The sequence below is a fragment of the Lepidochelys olivacea genome (assembly GCF_965140295.1).
Source record: "Lepidochelys olivacea isolate rLepOli2 genome assembly, chromosome: 7".
NCBI lineage: Eukaryota > Metazoa > Chordata > Testudines > Cheloniidae > Lepidochelys > Lepidochelys olivacea.
The window spans coordinates 124721271-124739273 of NC_140417.1; the positions used below are offsets into that span (position 1 = coordinate 124721271).

The 18003-nt window shown below is 62.3% G+C and overlaps 1 protein-coding gene across 3 annotated transcripts in view; it reads right to left on the reverse strand.

Moving 5' to 3' along the window:
- Positions 1–7528: 7528 nt before the first annotated feature.
- The window catches only part of LDB1 (LIM domain binding 1), a 46536-nt gene continuing 36061 nt past the window's right edge, over positions 7529–18003 (reverse strand). For 2 of the 3 annotated variants that reach the window (XM_084634393.1, XM_084634395.1), the window contains exons 3-11: positions 17591–17635; positions 17052–17127; positions 16657–16759; positions 15886–16058; positions 15267–15389; positions 14825–14908; positions 14086–14209; positions 13542–13690; positions 7529–10487 (exon numbers count right to left, since the gene is read on the reverse strand). In XM_084634393.1, coding sequence (XP_084490519.1) covers positions 10257–10487; positions 13542–13690; positions 14086–14209; positions 14825–14908; positions 15267–15389; positions 15886–16058; positions 16657–16759; positions 17052–17127; positions 17591–17635 — 1108 coding nt within the window. In that variant the 3' untranslated portion in view covers positions 7529–10256. The remainder of the gene's footprint in view (positions 10488–13541; positions 13691–14085; positions 14210–14824; positions 14909–15266; positions 15390–15885; positions 16059–16656; positions 16760–17051; positions 17128–17590; positions 17636–18003) is intronic. The other variant, XM_084634394.1, reaches the window with a different exon arrangement.

Here is an 18003-nt window from a genome sequence, read left to right on the forward strand (position 1 = left end):
GGAATGATCACATCCCTCGATCTGCTCGCTATGCCCCTACTTATACATCCCAAAATGCCATTGGCCTTCTTGGCAACAAGGGCACACTGCTGACTCATATCCAGCTTCTCGTCCACAGTCACCCCTAGGTCCTTTTCCGCAGAACTGCTGCCTAGCCATTCGGTCCCTAGTCTGTAGCTGTGCATTGGGTTCTTCCGTCCTAAGTGCAGGACCCTGCACTTATCCTTATTGAACCTCATCAGATTTCTTTTGGCCCAATCCTCCAATTTGTCTAGGTCCTTCTGTATCCTATCCCTCCCCTCCAGCGTATCTACCACTCCTCCCAGTTTAGTATCATCCGCAAATTTGCTGAGAGTGCAATCCACACCATCCTCCAGATCATTTATGAAGATATTGAACAAAACCGGCCCCAGGACCGACCCTTGGGGCACTCCACTTGATACCGGCTGCCAACTAGATATGGAGCCATTGATCACTACCCGTTGAGCCCGACAATCTAGCCAGCTTTCTACCCACCTTATAGTGCATTCATCCAGCCCATACTTCCTTAACTTGCTGACAAGGATACTGTGGGAGACCGTGTCAAAAGCTTTGCTAAAGTCAAGAAACAATACATCCACTGCTTTCCCTTCATCCACAGAACCAGTAATCTCATCATAAAAGAGAGATTCTCTATGTTTTGAATCTGATTACCCTGTAAGGTATTTACCATCCTGATTTTACAGAGATGATTCTTTTCCCTTTTCTTTAACTAAAATTCACTCCAGGTCCTTTAGGAACCGGATAGACATCTCATACGAGAACTCCAATTTACCTGGACACGCAGGTGGAAGGCCGATATGGCTGCCAAGTGCACCTTGATCGATGAAAGCATGAGGCCTTGGTGCTTTAGATGGAGCAGGTAATCCAGGATGGACTGCAGAGATGACTGGTCGGGGAGATGCTACGCTCCAACGCCCAGCAGGAGAACCGCTCCCACTTTGCCAGGTAATTGCTCTGGTGAGGGGCTTCCTGCTTTTCAAGAGAACCTGTTGTCCCTGGCTAGAGCAGGTCTGCTCCTCTGGATTCAGCCACACAGCAGCCAAGCCGCGAGGTGAAGAGAGGGAAGGTTTGGGTGCAGGTACCAACGTTGTCCTGCGAGAGCAGGTCCAGGCGGCTGGGCAGTGGCCATGGGGCAGTGGCCAGGTCCATGAGTGTGCTGAACCAGTGCTGGCGGGGCCGCGCTGGAGTGATCATAATGACTCGCGTCTTGTCCCTTTTGATTTTCCATAGGACCCTGCAGATCAGCAGAATCGGTGGGAATGCGTACATCATATCCTCCGCCCACGACAGGAGAAAGGCCCCTGAGAGGGTGCCCCTGCTGAGGCTTCGGAGACAGCACTCTCTCAGGGTGGTGAGCACTCCCTCACTCACCACAGCCGGGGCCCCACTGCTCCTCAGCCTGGCCAGCTCCAGTTCGTGCTGTCTTTGTTTCTCCTTCTCCTGACGTTCCCTCTCCTTCTCCTCATGTTGACGTTGTTTCTCCTTCTCCTCCTGCTCATGTTGACGTTGTTTCTCATGATCCTCCAGCTCCCTCATTTTCATCTCCCTCTCCCATTCCAGCCGCATCCGCTCCAGGGATGGGGAGCTCCGCCGGGAGGATCCCCTGCTGGCTGCCGGGGTCAGGGTGCCCTCGGTATTTGCTGGGCTTCCCCCAACCCCTCCCCCAGGCATAGGTAGGAAGGGTCTCAGGATGTCCTTGGCAGCAGTCTGACCCCTCCCAGCCCAGTCAGGCCCCAGGGCCCACGCTGCGTCCGCCGGGCGGCTTCCCTCAGGGACAGGGATCGGGTCATCCAAGCGATCCCTCTCCTCCAACTGGGCAATCAGCTGTTCCTTGGTGGACCTCCCGATGCGCAGCCCCCTCTGCCTGCACAGCTCCACCAGGTCGCTCTTAAGGCGTTTAGCGTACATCTCCCTGCTGGCCACTCGCAGGCCGGGCAGCTTCCCACGGTTTCCAGGAAAAGCCCTTAGTGTGCCAGTCCTTCTTTAGGTCACCACCTCTTTGCCAGGGTCGAGCTGCAGACTCCTCCGCCCCTGGGACCACTCGCTGCAATCCCCCGGAAGACCCTGTTACTACAAAAGTCCTTCTCTCTGGTCACACACTCCCAGGGGTTAACCGCCCCCTGGAAGACTCTTCAGCACGCCTGGTCCCCGTCAATCCCCCTTCGTTTTACTGTTCTCCAGTCACTTACTGCAGGAAGCGCCATTCACGGGGTGCAGTACATCCCACCTCTGCCACCAGTTATCACAGAGTGTGGGGGAGTCCAGGCCCTGCACCCCTCTTCCTGGGATTCACTGAGACTCTCAGCCAGCCAGTAAAACAGAAGGTTTATTGGACAACAGGAACACAGTCCAAAACAGAACTTGTGGGTACACCCAGGACCCCTCAGTCAAGTCCTTCTGGGGGAGCAGGGAGCTTAGACCCCAGCCCTGAGGTTCCCTGTGTTCCTCCACCCAGCCCCAAACTGAAACTAAACCCACCCAGCAGGTTCCCTGCTGCAGCCTCTGTTCACATTCCTGGCAGAGGTGTCACCTCCCCCTCCTGGCTCAGGTGACAGGCTCTCAGGTCTCCCATCCCCAGGGCACATTCCCAGGTCACCCCCCCCCCCCCCCTGCTGAGTCACATCATCACAGGGAGGTCTAGGTTGGATATTAGGAAAAACTTTTCACTAGGAGGGTGGTGAAGCACTGGAATGGGTTACCTAGGGAGGTGGTGGAATCTCCTTCCTTATAAGTTTTTAAGGTCAGGCTTGACAAAGCCCTGGCTGGGATGATTTAATTGGGGATCGGTCCTGCTTTGAGCAGGGGGCTGGACTAGATGACCTCCTGAGGTCCCTTCCAACCCTGATAGTCTATGATTCTATGACATGGTATTTACACTCTGCCCGCTTCGAGTTGGGGGGCAGCGATGAAGGCGCCTGCCACAGGGTTTTTCTGATCTTTGCCACCCCTTCATGTACCGGCAATGCCACCCTGGCTGGGCAGCCGAGCTTAAAACATCAAAGAGGGAGTCCAGGGGCTCCACCAACTCCTTGGCCTCCAGCCCCCGGTTTGAGGCGACCCTCTGTGAGCCTTGGCAGCATCCTGGAGGACCGGAGGAGAGGACCCCGTTATCACCTCACCAGGTGAAGATGATGACGAGGTGGATATCAACGGGTTTGTCGCCTCTGCAGCCTCCACCATGGTAGCCTCAGCTGAGGCTGGGGGTCCCTGAGGAGCCCGCTCTATGCCCATATCTGAGTCAGGGCGGGCAGGAGACCATCGCCGACCTCTTGGCGGATGCTCCCGAGTCCCTGCAATGGCTGGGGAAACCCCTAGGGGTTCCAGAGTGCCATGGGGCCAGCCACTGGCCCTGACACCATGCTACTGCCGGTGGTCCTGCGGGGAACGCTGGGGCCCCCAATGGGTGGCCCGGGCCCGTGGGCAGGCTCTGTTCCTCACTGGCGGAGCCTGAGGAGGGGGATACATGTCTGCGGGACCTGGCTAGTGCTGAGGCCATCTGCCCACCCCGGTCCCGTCGGTGCCGACCCCGGACCTCCACTGAGGATCCGAGCAAGGGTGATGACTCTCGATGCTGCAGTCCCGGTGACCGACAGCGGCATTCGGCAGATCGGCGACGGTAACCCCATAATCTATGCCTGCCGCGTAATGGGCAGCGTTACTCCATCGAGCAGGAGCAAGTAGACAGCCGTCTTGGGGATTGATACCGCGCCCGCAGCGACCCGTAACAACGCTCCGGCGACCAGCGGCGGGGCTGAGTGACTCGGCTGGCTCGGGTGCTCCCTGCACCAAGGCTGTGGGGACAGGTGCCCCAGCTTCCGCAGGTCTGCGCCCACCCACTGCTGATCGCTGCCTCGCGCCCGAGGGCCATTGCCTGGAGTCTGGGGAGCGACACCGGGAACTCTGGCCTGTCCAGGGTCTGGTAGCTCTGCACGGGCGAGCGCTGGCAGGACACACCCTGAGGTGAGGAGCGGTGCTGCACTCAGGGGAGAGTTGGAAGGGTCCTGAGGCAGGTTTATCCCTCGAGCAGGGCACCTCCGTGGCCGGGGTGGGCGGTACCAGTAGGAACAGGATGGCCTTTGCGGCCTGAAAGGCCTCCAGTGTGGATGGCACCGTCAGGCATCCGGCGTTTCCCAGGGTGGTGGGCGGGGCATGGAGAGGGCTCACCCACTCAACAGGAGCTGGGGCATCACCTCCGTCCAGAGGGGAAGAGCTGCCCCTCGCGGGTCCTTGCTCTCCTCTGGCCCTCTCCTTCCCTTTGAGGGACGTAGGAGAACGTCCCCTCCTGGCCTTTCTTTGCTTTCCGCCAGTCCCGGGGGTGGGGGTCGATGCCGGTCCGAGGCCGGTGCTGGTGGCATGCTCCGCCCCGAGGACACAGTGCTGGGCGGGGGGAGTCTGACCTGGTCGGCCCCAGGGCGGTGCGAGGGCCGACTCCATAAGGAGCACTCGGAGACCAGTGTCCTGCTCCTTTCTGGTCCGCGGTTTGAAACTTTCACTGATGCAACTTGTCGCTAACGTGGGTTTCCCCCGAGCATTTCAAACAGCTCCTGTGGGGGTCGCCAGCTGGCGTGGGCTTCTTGCAACAGTCGCAAGGTTTGAAGCCTGGGGATCGGGGCATGCCCTGTCCCTAGGCTACGTCCCTCCGGGCCTGCAAACTAACGCGAAAGCACGCTAAGGGAACTCGAAAACTAACAACTATTAACAGCGACGTTTGCAACGAGCAGTCGAGAGGAGGAAGCTTGCCGAGGCCAGGGGAGCATTCCAGCACCAACGCTGGGGGTAAGAAGGAACCGAGGGAGGGGGGAGCCGGCGGTGCTCCTTACACCGGCGCATACACGCGTCACTCCAGAGGGGCCAGAGCCAGCCCCCTATGGACACCGCTGGGGGGAACCCGGTGCCTGCGGCGAGCACACACCTAACACGGAGTGGACGTAAGCAAGCACTCGAAGAAGTGGATGTGCTCGGCTGCTGCCACTGCTAACCCTCGCAGCTCACCCAGGCCAGCGGCTCTGCAGAGGGGCTTGGGCCCCGGCTGCCCACCTGGCCCACGCCCATGGCAACCAGGCACGTGAGCCAGCAGCCGCATGGGCCAGTAGCAGGCCCAAGCCCCTCGGCGGAGCAGCCTGCCTGCCGTGCTGGCTCCTGGGCGGCCGCGTTTGCCGGCACGCACCGCAATTGCCATTCTCAGCACAGGACGGGTGGAAGCGGGAAACCGAGGGGAGGGGCAGCCCCCTGATCAGTTGGGAACCAAGCTGGGCAGGCCCCTGGCCGTTTGCTTCTTCGAGGCGGGTGTGGCGCCCCCAGAGCGGAGGGGCCCCGTCCCCCTCAGGGGGGCCCCGTCCCCAGGTGCCCACTCCCGCTCAGGCCCGTCTGCACTAGTACGCCTGCCTGGCTGCTGCTACCTCTGCTCCTGCCGGCAGCTGGGTGCATTCGACTCCACGTGCCCCACCCCATGTGCCTGGCACATCCCCATGCCCAGCCTGACATGCCAACCCCTGTGCCCGCCCCAGCTTGCAGCAGTTCTCCTGGTGCCACCCCCCATGGTGCTGGCTCCCCATTAGCTCTCCCTCCCTTTCCACTTCCACTAAGGCTTCCTGCACGGGCAGGCCAGGAAGGCCCCTACCCGTAGATATGGCCCAGCCTTCACCAGCATCGGCTCTGGGGCGGTCGCAGGGCTCTCCTACAGCCGTGCCCCCGAAGGTCAGGCTGCCAGCTGGTCCGGGTCTGGCCCCAGCTGAACTCCACAACGTGTAGCGCCTTGGTTGTGCCCGCGCATCCTGGCACCTGGCTGAGACAGGCCACGCGCCCACGGTCGAGCCGCGCAGGCCCCAAGCCAAAAACCCGCTCTGTTAGCTGCCCAGGGTGGGACGGCTGAGCCATCCCCTCTGCCCGGAGGTGGGGTGCCCTCCCGGCCCAAGGCACCCCGTGAGCCTACAGACGGTGGAGGGCAGCGAGCGTCACCCCTGCACCGCAGCAGGGCCTGGGCTGCGGGGCACACCAGGAGCAAGGATCGTCTGCAATCGCTGGTCTTACATAGAGACACAAACCTCAGAAAGCTGCTGCCCGTAACGATGAAGCCGGCCAGGAAAGGCAAGTGAAGTAGCCACGGGCACGTGCCCACTGGCGTTCCCTGGGGGTTGGCTGGAGGATTGCAGCTCAGAGGGGGAGAGTTCCCAGTCTCTGGGGTTCACCCCCCCCCCCAAGTTCTGCAGCTGCAGGAAGGGCCGGAGCTGCCCAGCGATGGCAAAGGGCTGGCTCAGCACAACGACAACACCCTGCAGCCCACGAGCCCTGACCCCCGGACCCGCCACAGCAGCTGGGCCAATGGCTCTGGGGCCGGCGCAGAGCCAGACCCTCGGCCCCTGGGATTTGGGTTCTCAAGGGGCTATTTGTCATGCCTGCCGCTGCCGGCTGGTTCTGGCGAGGACCCTGCCTGCTACTTAGGGCTCAAGCAGCTGGGGCCAGACCCGGACCAGCTGGCAGCCTGACCGGTGGCCATAAGGGGACGGGAACCTCAGCCCCAGGGAGGTTCGGCTGGGGCCAGACCAGGAACCTCAGCCACCGGGAGGCCGGTATCTCACTCGGGCCAGACCGGGAAGCTGCAGCAGAGCTGTGTCGCTCAAGGGGCGCTGGGCTGTGATTCCCCGACTAGCACGCCCGGGCAGGCGAGGCTTACAGCGGCCCAGCTGGGCTTTCACTGGGGCCGCTGGGGGAGCTGCGGGGCTAGCTGCAGCCACAGCATCCCGGTCTGGCCCGAGTGAGCTTCCCCAGCAGCCCGGGCTGAGACACCGGCCTCCCTGGGGCTGAGGGTCCCACCCCTTATGGCCACCGGTCCCCCAGCACTGTGCCTGCCCGGGCTGTGGCTGCAGGGGGAGGCTTGGGCAGAATGCGAGGCCAAGCCGCTCTTGAGGCACAAGCTGGAGCGATGTCCCTCCCGCAGCTCGGCGAGTCTCCGGTGAACGCGGGCGGCCCAGCCCTTCTCCAGGCTGCGGTCCCTCCAGCCCCCAGAGCTGGGGGAATCCCAGCAGATGGTCCCCCTGAGGGAAATGGGGTCGAGCTGGTGCAGAGCAGCGGGGCCTGGCTGCAGCCCCTCAGTCACTGCTTCGGGGGGCTAAGCACAGCAGGAGAGCGGTCCAGGGCGATGGGGCCATGTGGAGGGGATGGATGGCAGTAGACGGCACCAGGCAATGCATTTCGGGGTGCTCCCTGGCTGGGTGAACAGGAACCGGAGAGGAAAACCCTGCTTCCTAATCCAGCGCGTGGGGCCAGGCCCTGAGCTGGAGTCAAGGTGCAAACAGAGCTGAAGTCAAAGAACCTGCAGCAGCCGAGGCCGGGACGTCCGGCTACTGCTCAGCAGTGCTGGGGGCAGGGTAACCCCGGTAAGTGGGGATGTGCCAGCAGGGGCACAAACAGGACAAGGCGCTGGGTCGGCGGGGGTCACCTGCCTCCGGCCCTGAGCGGCTTTTGGAAAGAACAGCCCAGGACAGCGTCAAACCAAAAAGTCATTTTTATTGGTACCGTACATGACCCCAGATTGGCACAAACGAGGCCAACCCTCCCCCCCAAAAGAGGCGGCATTAGAGTGCGCCGGGGATGAGGTGGGGCAGGGCAGGGGGCACGCGTCACCATTTCATGCCAAGCCACAGTAATGGGGAGGTGACAATGGTCCCTCCAGTCACAAAAGGACCCCCCCCCCCATACAGAGTCCCCAGGCTCCTTGGACAGGCTGGTCCCCATGCTCCATCTTAGCCGAGAAGCCTGGAGAGCCGTGCCCAGGGTGGGAGGGGGAGAAGGTGCCCCCCCAAGAGCATCCAGGCCTCCCGCTCCACACACAGCCTCCTACACGAGCAACACGAAGCTGCCCGGCCCCAGGGAGAGGCGCGAGCCGTGCAACTCGGTCGGCAGAGCCAGGGCAGGGGACGCGCTGGAAGGACACCAGGGCTGCCTGGAGTCTAAGCCAGGTGCCCCGCAGGGGGGGGGGCCAGGCTTTCCAATGACTCCCCCAGCCAGAGCGCTTGTCTGGGCCAGCTGCCCGGGGCCCAGGATGGCGGAGGGACGGTGCTGCCCCCTGCAGGACACTTCTCCAATGCGGGGGACGGCGCTTTCCCCTGGGCCTTGCAAGCAGAACTGATGGGGCTCCCCACCGGGCTCAGATCTGCCCAGGGCCCTCGCAGCAGGAGCCCCCAGCTCGGGACAGGGAAGGAGTCGGGCTGGGGACGCGCAGAGCAGGCAGCCAGCACTGGGAGCCGGGGCCCTTCTGTCCCCAGCCGCCAGTCCTAGGCCCCCCAGAGTGGGTTTGGCCACCGGAAGGCAGGAAGTGGCCCGAGGGGGCAGGGGATGGAACCTACGCTGAGCCCCCATCCCCAGAGGGGGCCACCCGAGGGACCCACAGGGTGACCCGAGAACGGGGTTGGGGGGCACTGGTGTGGGGCAGAGGCACCCCCTGGTGGTCACTGGGAACCAAACACTGCAGGTTCAGCAGGGAAATTCACCGTCTCCGTCGGAGCAGGGGCCTGACCCCAGCCTGCAGCCACTGGCTGGCACGGGGGCACCTTGGGCTGTTAGAGACCTGCTGCCCCCGCGCTCCCCCGCCCTGCCCACAGGGCACCTGCTCTACCACGCTCTGTGCAGCAAGGGGTGGGAGCAGAGAACACCCAGCCCCACATTCCTGCCCATTTCCTACAGGCCCCCCCGCTGCCCACACCAGGCTCAACCAGCCCTGTTGGAGCTGCTCTGCCCTGGCCCCATCCCGGCTGGGCACCCAGCAATTCACCTGCCCCACCGCGGGGTCGTGGGCAGCCATCACCCCTCCCTCAGCAGGGTGCTGGCCAACCACATGGTACCGCCTGTCCCACCCCCTGCAGACACCCCAGGTGTGAACTGGTGACGGCGCCCCCTTCCACCCGCCTGCCTGCTCGGAAGAAGCCGGGGAAGGATTTTCCTTTTAAAAATCATTATTATTCTTCTGGTTTCCCCTAACATCAAAGGAGGCAGCTGCTCTAGTGAGAACACATTGAAAGAACAGGATCATACACCGTCTACAGCGCGGAAATGTACAAGCACGAGGTACACAAACCCGAGGAGGGGGGAGTGGGGACAACAGCACACAAGATTTACATTGAGGGAGGGGTGGGGGGGCTTCCCCCCACCCCTGGAGGGATTAGAAAGGAAGTCTGCAAAGTCTCTCCTTGGTTTGAAGCTCTCTGAACTGTATATAAAACAAGACTCCCAAGAGATCTAGAAGCCTGTACAAAAATCAGGACAGGTTTGGGGGGCAGAAGGAGGGGGGACCAGGGGAAGGGGGGGGTTCCATTTTTTTTAAACTTACAATTTTAATATTATTTTAAAAAAAAACAGGTGGGGGCTGGAGCCCGGGGCTGCACCGGGGCCCAGGCCGACGCGCGCAGAGCGAGAGGCACGGCACAGAAGCCAGGCGTGGACTTGGGGCGCTTTCCCACTGCGGCCTCTGAGCCTTGGGCCCCTCCTCCCATTCCAGCCCCAGGTTTCAGGGGATTCTCTCCGTCGCGGGTTTCTATATACACAACGCTCCGCCTCGGCCCGCCGCGCTCTCACTCCCGAGGGCAAAACCTCTCCCAGCCAGGCGAGCAGGGAAATGCGGCCGTGCCTGGCTGCCACTTCCCCAGCCGCCAGACAGGGACGAGCCTCCCGAATGGCTACCTGCCCCAAAGCCCCATCAACCCACACCGCCTACGGCATGCTTGCAGTTGCAAGGGGCCAGCTCGGAGGGGGACGGGAGAAGCAGCCGCTTCGTGGTTGTGGGGCTGGAGCGACGCACTCACTTCGCTCCCCATCGCGGCAGGGCCCTGCAGACGCCCGGCCTCAGTGTACCGCAGCTTGGGGAGGCCCAACCCGTGGTCCTCGGGCGCTTGCCGGCTGCTGGTTTCCCCATCAAAGGAGGGTGTCAGGTAGTAACGGGCGGGAGCCACAGAAGCAGACCCCCCTCCCACCAGGGCCGGGCTCTCCCACTTGGCAAGGGCAGGACTGGGAACATGGGAGAGGGAATTCAGGCTCTCCCGGGGGGTGGAGTAGAGAGGGGGCCCCATGGGAAAGCAGGAGTGCAGAGAGCGGGGGCAGGGCGGCTGGCAGGGCTGGGGTCTCCACGCCCTGGTACCAGGCAGCGCCGATCCGCTCCCCAGTCCCTTTCCTTTGCAAACGTCCGGGTGGATGGGCCTGGCCGGCGTGGGCCGGGCGGGCCGTTACTGGGAGGCCTGCGACGTGGGGTTCTCCGACTTGCTCTCCTGGCTGGAGGGCGGCTTGCTGTTCCAGGGGCTGTTGGCGCCCAGGGCGGGCGAGTTGTTGAAGCTGTCCTCGTCGTCGATCCCGTTGGCGGCGTCGAACTGCGTGTTCTCCAGCCGGGTGATGAGCCGCTCGTCCTCGTCGCCGAACTCGCCCCCCATCAGCGTGGGCTCGCCCACCACCATCACATCCTGAAAGGGGAGACGGTCCCGAAACATAATCAAGGCAGAGGCAGCCCCGGCCCCCACTCCTCTCAACGGGACGGGGCTCTAGCCCCGAGTGCCACCTCCTTTCCAGCCACCGCTTCCCTGGGCCCCCACGGCCCCTCTCCCACGGCCCCACGCCCGACGCTGCCAACCTATTTCCGGCAGGATCCCGGCGCGTTACCTGCTGGGCCGTACACAACCTCCCCCAACCCGGGTCACTGCTCAGCTGCGGGCCCCAGAGGTGGGGCTGGGATCCACATGCAGAAAAACCTGAGAGTCTCTGGATTAAGTTTAGAAGCCTGAGCAACAAGGGTGATGTCGTGGCGGGAGTCTGCTATAGACCACCGGACCAGGGGGATGAGGTGGACGAGGCTTTCTTCCGGCAAGTCGCAGAAGCTACTAGATCGCACGCCCTAGTTCTCATGGGTGACTTCAATCATCCTGATATCTGCTGGGAGAGCAATAGAGCGGTGCACAGACAATCCAGGAAGTTTTTGGAAACTGTAGGGGACAATTTCCTGGTGCAAGTGCTGGAGGAACCAACTAGGGGCAGAGCTCTTCTTGACCTGCTGCTCACAAACCGGGAAGAATTAGTGGGGGAAGCAAAAGTGGATGGGAACCTGGGAGGCAGTGACCATGAGATGGTCGAGTTCAGGATCCTGACACAAGGAAGAAAGGAAAGCAGCAGAATACGGACCCTGGACTTCAGAAAAGCAGACTTTGACTCCCTGAGGGAACTGATGGGCAAGATCCCCTGGGAGAATAACATGAGGGGGAAAGGAGTCCAGGAGAGCTGGCTGTATTTTAAAGAATCCTTATTGAGGTTACAGGGACAAACCATCCCGATGTGTAGAAGGAATAGTAAATATGGCAGGCGACCAGCTTGGCTTAACGGTGAAATCCTTGCTGATCTTAAACACAAAAAAGAGGCTTACAAGAAGTGCAAGATTGGACAAATGACCAGGGATGAGTATATAAATATTGCTTGGGCATGTAGGAATGGCATCAGGAAGGCTAAATCACACCTGGAGTTGCAGCTAGCGAGGGATGTTAAGAGTAACAAGAAGTGTTTCTTCAGGTATGTTAGCAATAAGAAGAAAGCCAAGAAAAGTGTGGGAGGCAACCTAGTGACAGAGGATGTGGAAAAAGCTAACGTACTCAATGGTTTTTTTGCCTCTGTCTTCACAAACAAGGTCAGCTCCTAGACGGCTGCACTGGGCAGCACAGCATGGGGAGGAGGTGGCCAGCCCTCTGTGAAGGAAGAAGTGGTTCGGGACTATTTACAAAAGCTGGACGTGCACAAGTCCATGGGGCTGGATGCGCTGCATCCAAGAGTGCTAAAGGAATTGGCGGATGTGATTGCAGAGCCGTTGGCCATTATCTTTGAAAACTCATGGCGATCGGATCATGACTACAGGCCAGTCAGCCTCACCTCAGTCCCCGGAAAAATCATGGACCAGGTCCTCAAGGAATCAATTCTGAAGCACTTAGATGAGAGGAAAATGATCACGAACAGTCAGCATGGATTCACCAAGGGAAAGTCATGCCTGACTAATCTAATTGCCTTCTATGATGATATAACTGGTTCTGTGGATGAGGGGAAAGCAGTGGACGTGTTATTCCTCAACTTTAGCAAAGCTTTTGACATGGTCTCCCACAGTATTCTTGCCAGCAAGTTAAAGAAGTATGGGCTGGATGGATGCACTACAAGGTGGGTAGAAAGTTGGCTAGATTGTCGGGCTCAATGGGTACTGATCAATGGCTCCATGTCTAGTTGGCAGCCGGTATCTAGCGGAGTGCCCCAAGGGTCGGTCCTGAGGCCGGTTTTGTTCAATATCTTCATTAATGATCTGGAGGATGGGGTGGATTGCACCCTCAGCAAGTTTGCAGATGACACTAAACTGGGAGGAGAGGTAGATACGCTGGAGGGCAGGGATAGGATACAGAGGGACCTAGACAAATTAGAGGATTGGGCCAAAAGAAATCTGATGAGGTTCAACAAGGACAAGTGCAGAGTCCTGCACTTAGGACAGAAGAATCCCATGCACCGCTACAGACTAGGGACCGAATGGCTCGGCAGCAGTTCTGCAGAGAAGGACCTAGGGGTGACAGTGGACGAGAAGCTGGATATGAGTCAACAGTGTGTCCTTGTTGCCAAGAAGGCCAATGGCATTTTGGGCTGTATAAGTAGGGGCATAGCGAGCAGATCGAGGGACGTGATCGTTCCCCTCTATTCAACACTGGTGAAGCCTCATCTGGAGTATTGTGTCCAGTTTTGGGCCCCACACTACAAGAAGGATGTGGATAAATTGGAGAGAGTCCAGCGAAGGGCAATAAAAATGATTAGGGGACTGGAACACATGACTTATGAGGAGAGGCTGAGAAAACTGGGATTGTTTAGTCTACGGAAGAGAAGAATGAGGGGGGATTTGATAGCTGCTTTTAACTACCTGAAAGGTGGATCCAAAGAGGATGGATCTAGACTATTCTCAGTGGTAGCTGATGACAGGACAAGGAGTAATGGTCTCAAGTTGCAGTGGGGGAGGTTTAGGTTGGACATTAGGAAAAACTTTTTCACTAGGAGGGTGGTGAAGCACTGGAATGGGTTACCTAGGGAGGTGGTGGAATCTCCTTCCTTTGAGGTTTTTAAGGTCAAGCTTGAGAAAGCCCTGGCTCGGATGATTTAGTTGGGGATTGGTCCTGCTTTGAGCAGGGGGTTGGACTAGATGGCCTCCAGAGGTCCCTTCCAACCCTGGTATTCTATGATTCTATGCAAACTGGAGTTGTTGCGCTCCGGCAGGACTGGCCCGGGCCCAGCCTGGGATCCCACGTGGCCCCGGGCAGTGGCCTGCCGGCTCTGCCCCAGTGCGTCCCCCCAGCTCAGGCCTGATGCAGGGGAACTGGCTGTCGGGGGCCGGGACATGGAGGGTTCCTGCACATTCAGCCCCCTGGAGACAGGGCTCTATGGGCCCGGCCTGGGCGAGGGCTCCGGGGGCGGCTCGGCAGGACGGGGAAGAGAAATGGAAACGGGATGCTTACAGGTACCTGACTGGACAGGGCGAAGGTGCTGGCCGGACTCTTCTTCTTGCTGCTGCTGTTGTTCGCGTTGCCGCCGCTGGAGCTCATGGTGCTGCCCCCCGACATCTTCCTTTTCCGGCGCTTGCTGGGCTGCTGCCGTGCCGGCTCGGCTGAGAGGGGGCGGGGGGGGGGGGGCGGCTGTTAACCAGGCTGGGCTGGAGCTGGCTCCCCATCCTCACCCCGAGGGACCCTGCCCAGCCCCCGCTCCCCTTCTCTCCACCGCACTTGCCCGGTTTTCAGCCCCACTGCCCAGGCAGGGAGACCGAGGGGAAGGGACGTGCCCACGGTCACGCTGGGAACGGAACCCAGGAGTCCTGACACCCAGTCCCCTGCAGCCCACGCTGCTCCCTGCCACGCACCCTCAGACCACGCACTCACAGCCGGGGGGGGCGGCCGAGAGCCCCGTCCTGGGTGGTCAGAGACATAACCAGCCCCCCGTCCCCTCCCAGGGCAGGTCTCCCCACCAGCCCCCCACCGCCAGGTGCTACGGGCCCCGGGGTCTCACCTGGCGGCGCCACCATCCGCTGCCACTTCTGGAACAGGCAGGTCTTGAGGCAGTCGCGGGGACTGAGGCTGTAGGTCTTGTGCCGGGACATCAGCTCCTGCATCGGCTCCAGGATCACGCAGAGCTGGGGGGAGGAGAGATTCAGCCACCGCCGCGTCCGAGCCAGCGCCCCCCCCGGGACCCCGGGCACAGCCGCACGCAGCCATCAGGACACCCAGCGCCCCTCCCCTCCCCGCCCCAGCCTCTCCCAGGCCCATCTGCACCAGCCCCACGTATCCTCTCCACCGGCCCCCACCACAGGGGCTGGGCTGCCTGCCTAGGTCCCCTGGGCTGCCCTGGTCCCTGTGGGCACCAGGCTCCAGAGGAGCTGTGCCACGGTAGCAGGCTGGGCTCTGGACTGTCCCCCAGGCGGGTGGGACTCCCCGGGGCAATAACAGGCCACCAAACACTGGGGGGTCCTGGTGGGCATGACAATGTCCTACAACGTGCACAGCTCTTGAATATGCATTGCCATGTTTGCCTGAATACTCCCCCACCCCTTCAGGTCCCCCTCTCCCTGCCCTCAGGTCTCTGCCCACCACGGTGCCAGGAGCTCCAGCTACATCTCTAGGGCTGGGCTCCCCAGGCTGGAGTCCTAGAGCCGCCCCCCAGGGCGATAACCCCAGAGCCCTCGGGCAGGAAGAGTCTGGGGCCCCCGGTGACAGAGCCACGCCCCCCGCCGCGATCCGCACACACGTACCCGGAGGTAGTTGAGGGTGGAGTTGGAGAGCCCGCAGCGGGTGATGTTCTTGGATAACTGGTCCAGCATCTGGGGGTCCTGTGCCTAGGAGCGCAGGGGGACAGGGACACCTCAGCTGCGCTCGGGCTGGGAACGGCACCTGGACAGCTCCAGCCCCCACCCCGCCGGATTTCTGGCCTGCCCCACCTGTGCGCCCAGGGGAGCCGAGGCTCATCCCCTGTAGGTCTGCAGCCCCCCGGACAATCGCATGGTGAAGAGACAGCTGAGCAAACAGCGTCGCAGCACACACCGCTCCGGCCCCGGGGGTGGATGTGAGAGTTTGAACTAGTAGGAGAGACATGCACGTCCTGTCCCGAGGGACTCCTGCCCCGGGCCAGGCTGCAGCCCTGCTGGGGCCTTGGGGCTCAGCCGCGGGGCCATCGGCGCCGAGCCAGGGACTCACGTGCATGGCGAGGATGCTGCGGGGAATGAGCTCTCGATGCTGCCGGATGCTGAAGTGCCACGTCTTTATCCGCATCATGTCGTCGAACATGAACTCCAGGTAGAGCCGCCCCTCCACACACACCTGGGGCGGGGACGAGACGTCAACCCCAAACGCCCCGAGACCCAGCCGAGCCTCCTCCACCCCTCCCCGCAGGATAAACTGCACCTGGCCTCCCACCCAGCGTGCAATGCATGGCCGCGCCTTCGGCCTCACCCGCCTGCCTCTTCGTCCACGGTGCCAGGAGACAGGCTTCCCGCGCTGCCAGCCGTGTGGCCCAGACAGACTCCAGTGCCCTGAGCCTACGCAGCTGGCAGCTGCTGGCCCCCTTGCACCAGCGCCCATCTCCCCTTCGCCCGAACACGCTCTGACCTGCCAGCATCTCGGGCTTCAGGGGCAGGCACAGCCATGCAGGGGGTGCCCAGGCTGGCCAGGAACCCCAGATACCCTCTTGCACTGGGCAGTACCCGGCAGCTAACCATCTCCTGAGGGCCGGCACCGCGGCAGAGCCCAGAGCAGAGCCCAGAGCTCTCCAGCCCTGCAGAGTCCCGAGGGAGCCAGGCCCGGCGCCCGCCCCTACCTGCGTGAACATGGGCTTGCCGTGCTGGGTCACCATGGTGCACTGGTCGCAGTCCAGAGAGACGAAGTTGTTGTGGAAGGACTCCTTGGGATGCTTGAGTACGTAGTACAGCTCCGTGGCACCCCCCTCAAAGATGCTGCGGAAGTAACGGGGAATCAGAGTCCGGCCGATGGCTGCAGCAGGGAGGGGAGAGAGGGAGAAAGAGAGTCAACGCCTGGCTTCCCTGGAGCCCCGGCTCAGCTCGCTGCAGGGCTGTGGTTCAGGCCAGGCACCCCCAGCTACCGCCCTGCCACCCCATCCTCCAGTGCGATGGGCCGGGAGCCAGGCACAGAGGAACCCAGCTCACACGGCAGCCGTGGGGCAGAGGTGAGAAGTGCAGGGCGGGCAGCCTGCAGGACGAGACGTCCCCAGGGCCGCTGTGAGAGGCCGAGCGCCTGCTGGCAGGAAGCCACCCTGGGTTCCCCGCCACTGGCTCCGCTTTGCCTTTGTTTCCCTGTCCCTGAGGCCATACAGGCAGGGTCCTCGCCCCCTGTCCACAGGACTGCGAAGGTGCCCATCACCGTGGTATCGGGATCTGACATGCAGCTCAGCTCTGCCCTGGAGTAACTGTGGGCCAAGCCCGGAACCATGGCACAGACCCAGCGCGGCAGCTGGGGCCCCCTGTCTGGCCCGCACAGCACGTGGCATCGCACTGACCGGCTATCAGCCCTTTCCCAGCTTCATCGGGGCGGGCCCCCGGCCATGCCTGGAGCCGGGCCCCCGGCCACTCACTGTATCTCTTTGGTCCATCCTCCAGGCAGAAGGTGATCGTTAGCATGGCATCGTCCTCAAAGAACTCCGTGGTGAAGGCGTCCCACCAGAGATTGTCACATTCCTGGGGGCGGGAGATGGGCGTGGCGTCACGGCGAGGGGAGAGAAACCACCCCGCCGGGGGACCTGGGACCCTCCATCCTGGCTGGGCTGAGACAGGGAGCGGTAACGCCCTCGGGCCCCTGGAGACCCACAAGGTCTGAGGGGTCCAGGGGCTCCGCCAGTGTGGACACAGGCTGTGTGGCCATTGGGCCCAGCATGCGATGCTCCACCCTGAGGCTACCCACGAGCACCCATGGGTGCTCACCCCCCCGCCCGCCCCCAAGGTCCCCCACTCCCCCGCCCCGCCCGCACACCTCTGTCCAGTTCTGCAGCCGCTTGTTCAGCTCGAATATCCTGTAGTCGGTCTGGTTCCCGTACGGCGTGTGCCTCCTGCCAAGCAAGCACAGCGGGGCCTCTCAGTGGGGCCCGGCCATGCCCAGCCCGCCCCCGCCCCAGCCCGCCCCCGCGCTCCCCGCCCCAGCCCCCACGCTCCCCGCCCCAGCCCCCACGCTCCCCGCCCCCGCACTCCCCCCCGAGCCTGCCCCCACACTCCCCGCCCCAGCCCCCGCCTGCCCCCGCGCTGAGTGCTCCCATGCAGGGAGGGCAGGACCTGCCCCAGGGTGGCGTGAGCTGTGGACCCAGGACCCTAGGCTGCTCACCCCGAGCAGGGGAGTGGTGCCCCATGGCTCGTTTAGCCCAGGGGTTGGCGTGGGGCTCCAAAGCAGCCTCTCCTCCTCTTGGCACCCGGTTGGGCGGCACCACCAGGGCTCCTGCTGCCTCCCACACCCAGGCGTGAGCCCCCCCAGAGCGCGAGCAGTGACCCCCCGCCCCCCGCCGGAGCGCAAGCTCTTACCCTATCCCGGGCTCCAGGTACGTCGGTGGGTACATGGGGGTAGGTCTGCGGAGACAGGCGCCGACGGGCGGTTAGGGCACATCCCCATGGAGCCTCAGACCTAGCCTGTGTTGTCACCCCCTCCCTGCCCCCCAAGTGACAGGCTGCCCGGGGCTCTCTGCCCCCATCCCAGGCTGGCAGGTCTCTCTGCCCCCAGAACTGGGTCAGATTCTCCCCACACACGACCTGGGGAGCCCAGCCCCCCTGAGCCCAGCCTGGAGCAGAGAGCAGGCGGGAGGCACGGAGGTTCCCTCTAGTGATCAGGTGCCACGGGAGCCGTCTGGTCAGAGCACGGCGAGGAATACCCGTGCCCGGTCGGGGGGGAAACAAATGGACCCCGAGGATGAACCCCAAACACAGTGTGTGACCTCGTT